General features: G+C 32.8%; 1 protein-coding gene across 4 annotated transcripts; it reads right to left on the bottom strand.

The window, feature by feature from the left end:
* Positions 1-599: 599 nt before the first annotated feature.
* On the bottom strand, positions 600-6663 carry LOC114293963 (uncharacterized). 4 transcript variants are annotated; one of them, XR_014349838.1, is made up of 5 exons: positions 5687-6663; positions 5529-5588; positions 4108-4159; positions 3275-3392; positions 1187-2625 (listed from the first exon to the last, which is right to left on the bottom strand). XR_014349838.1 is itself a non-coding variant. In XM_082903821.1 (4 exons), the coding sequence occupies exons 1-4, from the start codon at positions 5851-5853 to the stop codon at positions 3363-3365; spliced, it is 309 nt and encodes a 102-aa protein (XP_082759947.1). In that variant the 5' UTR covers positions 5854-6663; the 3' UTR covers positions 2645-3362. The 4 variants fall into 4 exon arrangements, 1 of the variants encoding a protein (XP_082759947.1); XR_014349840.1 differs by lacking the exons at positions 5529-5588; positions 5687-6663 and adding an exon at positions 4248-4542; XM_082903821.1 differs by lacking the exon at positions 1187-2625 and having other exon boundaries at positions 2645-3392.
* Between the last annotated feature and the right edge of the window lie 436 nt (positions 6664-7099).

The raw sequence follows: 7099 nt of genomic DNA, 5'->3' as shown, positions 1-7099 counted from the left end.
GAGGGGGCAGTTTGGTAATTTCGACCTGCTATGGGTTCAATATTTCCAAGTGAAGCTCATTTGGACGGTACACTACTACAAAAACAGATAAAGATCACACTTTTTTGGTGTGATGTATGATATTTAATCACACCTTTTAAATTTTATTAAAGTGTGATCTTTGGGAGTGTGATTAAAAATGGTCATTTTTAATCACACTTTTTAAGTGTAATTAAAAACATTTAGATCACACCTTTTAAGTGTGATTAAAAACATTTAGATCACACCTTTTAAGTGTGATCTTTGGAAGTGTGATTAAAAAGGGTCATTTTTAATCACACTTTTTAAGTGTGATTAATAACATTTAGATCACACCTTTTAAGTGTGATCTTTGAAAGTGTGATTAAAAATGGTCATTTTTAATCACACTTTTTAAGTGTGATTAATAACATTTAGATCACACCTTTTAAGTGTGATTAATAACTAATAAAATCTGTAATAAAAAAAAGGATTCGACATATTTGAAAAATAATCAATATTATTTTTCTATGCACATTTGAAGAATGTAATACACACTATTTACTATATTTTGAATCATAACCACATATTGAATAGAATAACGTCAATATATTTCATAAATGAAAATTAAATATTCAAAAGTATATACAAAGGAATTAAATAAAAAAAATTAACTGTGCTTACATATATTAAAAAATGAAAAAACTTAAAAAAACTAAGTTCTTTAATTCTTGGACCATATTTTGCATCTCTCCAAAAAATTTCTGACCTGAAAAATAAAAACACAAATTAATCCAAAAATCGTTGATGCATATGAATAAACTAAAAAGTTAATTCAGCAAACTAAAATAGGAACATTAATTATTTCTACTTGATCTTAATTCTTTTGGAAGTAACTTCCCTGTTAACAATTAGATGCCATAGCAGCTCAGTGTCAATGACATTGTAATTAGGTCACTAATGAGCACAGTATTTAAAAATGATAGATCTCAATACAGCTTGTGTACGATCTTTTTGTGAAGGTATATTATTATTACTGTTGGACCATAATTCTAGGTACCCATAAATAAATAAATAAATAAAAACTCAAGAATTTACTCCATATTTTTTTTTGGGGAGGGGAGGGGGGAGAGTACATACATTGCAGTTACTATCACCAGCAGCAGCACGTTTTGAAGAAGCAGAGGCTGTATTTATGAAAAGAATTCATCGGAGCTTCTAAATACACTCGCTTATTTTCTCTCTACACTCCCTATATGCATTGTATTTCTTGTATGTTACAAAGAAAAATTTGTGAATATAGATGTAGAGATAAACATGGTGGGTGTGTGGTGGGTTTAGAAACTCCCAATTGCATCATTAAAACGAGGATTATGTGTATATATATGTTGTTGACACTAATTAATATTCCTAACACCCTGTTCAAAAATAAAATGAAAATGAGAGCACACCTAATCAACAAAACTTGTTACCACAGTTGTGAAAAAGCAATAATTGAGAGAAAAATTTCAACTTCCACACCAATCAATTTTTTCTAAACACAAATAAACAAATAAATACGCAATTTAGTGGACAGCCCAGAAAAATCTAAGATTAAAAAATATTGATGCACAAGTTGTCAATAAAGGACCACCCATATTATAAACACCCAAATTCAAAGATTTAGGTTGGTAGGTAGGCCAAATATAAAGCATGAACAATATTTTTCATGCTGTAAGAGAGAACATTCTGATGTATCTTTTAAAGCAAAAGATTAAATTTATGTCCTAACACTGCAATCTTTTAACTGAAAGATTCAAAATAGCACAAAGCAAAAAAATACAGGGAAAAAAAAAATTACAAAACAACAACAACGAGGAGCTTTGAAGCCAAGCAGAACAAATTAATGGTACTTACTAGTTATCATCCCAGCCCACCACCAAGGTTCCAACAAATATGAGTACCCCCCTGACCCAGAACAAAATGACGACACGATGGTTACAATAACATAAAAGATTTATATACACATCTCCACGCATATACGTTCATGTAAGTACTTCTATGTCTTTTGATGGGCATATGTATATATATATACACTATCTATACTATATTATTATATAAAGTGTATAAGTCAGTTGATGTGAACACTTTCTCTGTCACACCTATTTGATTTTTCAAAAATGCCTACAACAATTGGTAAGTTTAAAAATTGTCATGTGAAACTGATTCAGAAATTTAAAACTCTATTCATCATCTTCGTTCATAAACTATGTATCTTTGCACAAGCATTGTGTGTACACTCAAAGGTTCTACAAAGACCAAAATAATAAATAGAGCACCAAGTCTGGACTTCTAACCCTGTATGTCATCCATAATCACCAAGAAGAAGAAAGCACGGTGCAAATTCATATTGCTTACCTTTCACATGTCTTGGTCCATTATGCTTCTTGTGGGGTAGCAGCTTCTAACATTGTAATGCCAGTGATGATAGTCAAGAGCATGAAGGACACCCCGCACGCAGCCCGGCTGATTATTCGCAATTTGCTCATCAGCATCTTCTGTCCACAAGTGTTTTCCCATTTACAACACTACAAGCAAAATCCTTAAAAACCCACTTGCTAAAGGAATTCAGTGACTATCTTCTTCAATCTAATAGACATAATTAAGAAAATACCATGTAAATAAATATGTTGATTGCCTAGCATATGAAATTCAGAAAATAAATTCCAAATTACTAGCAGCTCAAATCACATAAAGCTTGTCAAAAATCTTAGACAGAACAAAAATCAAACACCATGTGAGCAAGGCTTTGACACAACCTTTTCAGGTACCTTGTACAAAATCCAAGCAGCAGCATCACTTACTACAAAATACCCATGTCTAAAAATGGCAATTTTTTATTTCATTTTTCAATTATTTTTTCGTTGTTGGAAATTGACTGTAAATTTATACAATTACAAAAAATTCTGACAGTGTGCTTAGCCAACCCAAACGAAAAATTCTTCATCAGTTCTTCAATATCATTCATGATACGAGCAAAACAAGAAATCACAAAGATCACGAGAATTGAGTGAAAAGGAAAAATGTTGGGAACTTCTTTCTTAAGTACAGCGTTGGAATAGGACTTTTGAAAGAATAGAAAAGTTGTTATTCAATTTTTCAAACCAACACTTTATTTAAACTCTGTTTTATTCCATGAAAAAGCCAACTTCAGTTCAGCAAATGAGTGACAACTGAACCATGTTAATGGCAGGGCAAGTTTCTATATCATAGATTCATATTGAAATAATTGACCTACCGAGATAAGATAAACGGCACCACAAGCAAGAAGCATGTAGCTTGCTATGTTTTGAAGAAGAATGAGCTCCTTCCGTTCCCCAGAGTCCTCAGGGTAAGTTCTTGTCATCACTGCAACACTGAAAGTAACAATAGTGACCTATGATTCACAAACAGAACTAAAATTTCACTAAAATGTCCGATTGTTTCACTGAAAGTTTCCATCAATGATTAAATAGTTTCGTGATAATTCAGTTCTTTTTTCTTTTTCCTTTTCTTGGTAGTGATAATTCAGCTCACATATAGCTTCTTAGAGCATCTCCAGCAAAGCTAGTTAAAATACCTATTTAAAACTTCACTTTACTATTTTAGCTAGTCATTTTTTTAATATACACTCCAACAAGGCTATCTACTTTAGCTATCTTCTATTAAAATACTTTCACTACTTTAGTGGTGTAGAGATGAACATGGCGGGAGTGTGGTGGGTTTAGAAACTCCCAATTGCATCATTAAAACGAGGATTATGTGTATATATATATATGTTGTTTTACAGCATTATCCAAATAAAATTGTTTCTTTTGAAGTTGCAACATTTTTTCCATTTTGTTTTCCATAGCATTTAAAACAAGTACTCTGTTTTATGTAAAAAATCATTTACAGCATTGTATGAGAATATCACCAATTATATTTATTTTCGAAAATGGATCCATTCTGTTTTGCAATCATCCAAGTCTGATTGGAGCTTTCTTTGTAATGACACTATACTAATGATACATTTGGTTCTCTAGATGCCATGGAAATAGAAAAATCCATGGTATTTAATAATGCAATAAGAAGTTGAAATATAAAGCTGACCTGTGTGACCCACTGTTCTCTCTGAGTCATATATCTCAAAGTCATTTCCTCCCTGCTCAAACAAACACCCAAGCCCTTCATTTAGTCTTAAAAGAGTACTAAAAAAAAAGTTAATGAAAAATGGGCAAAATTTACTTTACCCCATATGGTTTACTCCATGTGTTGTTTACGCTCAGATGTTTCAAATAAGCATATAATTTACTTCATGTGTTCTCTCATTGTCTAGATGATTTGCTGATGATTTGTACAACCTGTGGCCCTAGATATGGCATAGTGGGTAGAGAAAACTCTTGAGAAGTTGGGATGAAGATAGGTTTGATTTATTGTTATAATTTTTATTTTTGTTGTCATATATAATCATGAATTTGCTAATAATAATGTGAAATTGAAGCTTTGGACTTGAAATGCAATATACCTCAACTATGTCTTGTAAGATTTGAACGATTATCAAATTTGAGAAAATTATGCTTTTGATTTCAAAGCTATCTATTGCATACTGATAAGCCATGTTTCATTTCAAATGAATTATGCTATCCATTGATTATCTATTTAAGCATCCTATGCTTTCGACTACATTGTATCCATGGTAAAATGCTAGCTCTCGTGTTCATATTATTCACTAAGTTGGATAGCTCATCACATTATTTCCACCACGTTTATGGAGATGAAGCTTAAATTGAGGATCTAGTCTTTGTATATGAAGATGGTGATTGGAGTTTGTGCATGCTATGAAATGAAGAAACCTTAAGTTTTGTATATTGAGACCTTATGTACTAATTTGTGAAAATATGAGATGTGTGTACTATGTGGCCTTGTGTTTGGCCAAGGATGATGATGACATGTAATATCAAGTATCTGCATCATGGAATGCGCATTTGGGACTTAGGAACTTGCCCTAAGGAATAGAAATGAATGAAACGTATTACCAAATGTACATGTGTACTTTATGCTTCTATCATATTTTATTGTAATTGTTCAAAATAAAACAGGTGCACTACCCTTCAGTTTGGTTAGGCCTTTGGTAGCTATGCTACTGGCTGGTTATGCATTCTGATTTTGTGTATGATGTGGGCCAAGATTATGACACTAATTTCTCAAAATAACAGTGATTTTCATTCAACAATTACCAGTTTCTTCTAATACTAAATCAACTATGTGATTTTCATTCAATAATCACTCCGTTTGCATTCCTTGTCTAGCATTAAAACCAATGAATCCTCATTTTTTATATATTCAACCTGAATAACTATAGTTTTCCGCTCTCGCAACTTATCAAGTTCATAAATACTCTTATCCCGTTCTTAGTAATTAACTTACTATAAATGGGAAAATGAACAAAATTTCATATATTCAGCAATTATTACAAATCAAAAGGATTCTAGTCAGATTTGGGAAACGAAAATGCAGAAACAGATTAGTACCTGGGAACTTTGTACTTCAGTTTTAAACTTGGAGAGGTTTGACTCATGAAGCATGTCAGTCTACAACAACAAAAGCACAAACATTATAGCTATATATATTCTCATACCAACCCTTGATCAGGCCAAAAGTAATGCAGACCTAGTATTCAAACCCTTACTTTCTGCATTTCTGCTTTTGAAACAAAGAGTGAGCCACATTTTCCAAGCTATCATTTAAAACTTCAGTAATAGCAGCAGTTATTGCCTCTGCCTGCTTTGAAGGCACACCTTGTGCTTCTAACCTCCTCACCTGCCATAGCAACAACAACCCTAAGCAAAATGTCATTCCAATCCAACAACTAAATCATATCTAAATCACTTCTTAACAACTACATTATGTTATCTAATTAAAAATCAAAAATCCAAAGCCATATTTTAATCCAAAAAATACAAAAAATTAGAAATAATGTTTCGAATTAGAGAAGAAAAAGAGGAAATTACTAGAGCTAGCGTGTCTACGAGGAAAACACGCTTTCCATTAGGTTGGACAAGTTGAGAGATCTGCCTAAAGTCAAATCGATTAAAACTCGAATTCGAAGACGAAGAACTGCCAAAAATCATCGAAGAGCCATCGAATTGCTTCTCTGAAGAAGAAAACCTTCGAAATTTAGTGAATGAGATTCCAAAACTTGGACCTAATTGAACCAGGCGCTTACACGCAGCCATTAACTTCAGAGACGAAAACTTTTGAATCAACATATGAAATCTTTGAAATGATCGAAGAAGTAAATCACTGGATTGATTGGTACAAAAAGAGGAACAACAAGTTGTTCATTGTGGTGTGGCTTGGGTAGAAATTTGAAGAATTGGTTTACGAATGATCGATGAACAGTGAGAGATGGAATAGAAATTTGTTTCCCTCTAAAATCAAATAGGACAGAGGTCTGTGGAAATTGCGGGACTAGATGGCAGAAGATCGTTATGCGAACAAAGAGAGAGAGGAGAGGGCGATGAGAGGCAGCGAAAAATGTGGGTTCAATGGGTTGGTTAATGGCTATATGACTTATGCGGAAAGAAATGAATACCCTCCATTTCATTCATTGATATAGAGGGGGGAGGGGGGAATCCGAACATACCTAGATCAAAGCAAAGAGAAGAGAATAAGAACCTTCCCTTTCGAATCGTTGATCGCTGCCGGCGCCGAACCAGTCTTGCTGCCGAAGAGATAGCACCGTTCTAGGTCGAAGTCTCACCGCTGCCCAATTAGTCCCCCTTTCTAACCCTTTATCTTCTCCCTCTCTTAGAGCATCTCCAGCAAGGCTAGTTAAATTAGCTATTCAAAATTTCACTTTACTATTTTAGCTAGTCATTTTTTTAATATAAATTCCAACAAGGCTATCTACTTTAGCTATCTTCTATTAAAATATTCTTATACTTTAACTATCTTCTTTCCAATCTAAAAAAAAAAAAACTAACTTCTTTCAAATTATTATTTTTTTCATTCTTCTAAATATAATTATATTTTTGTGAAAGTTACATTTTTCTACTATCGTATTTTTCAAATGGTCATATTTTTTCAACGGTCATATTTT

Source organism: Camellia sinensis, chromosome 13 (assembly GCF_055761805.1).
Source record: "Camellia sinensis isolate YWXY chromosome 13, ASM5576180v1, whole genome shotgun sequence".
NCBI classification, from domain to species: Eukaryota; Viridiplantae; Streptophyta; class Magnoliopsida; order Ericales; family Theaceae; genus Camellia; species Camellia sinensis.
This window is presented reverse-complemented; position numbering and strand designations above follow the sequence as displayed.

What these genes read in the sequence shown, in the direction of transcription:
- LOC114293963 (XM_082903821.1), bottom strand. Translation starts at nt 5,853, where the DNA reads ATGACATTTTGCTTAGGGTTGTTGTTGCTATGGCAGGTGAGGAGGTTA. An exon ending in CAAAAGCAGAAATGCAGAAA is followed by an intron (nt 5,589 to 5,686) that starts GTAAGGGTTTGA and finishes TTGTTGTTGTAG; the next exon opens with ACTGACATGCTTCATGAGTC. An exon ending in GAGAACAGTGGGTCACACAG is followed by an intron (nt 3,393 to 4,107) that starts GTCAGCTTTATA and finishes TGTTACTTTCAG; the next exon opens with TGTTGCAGTGATGACAAGAA.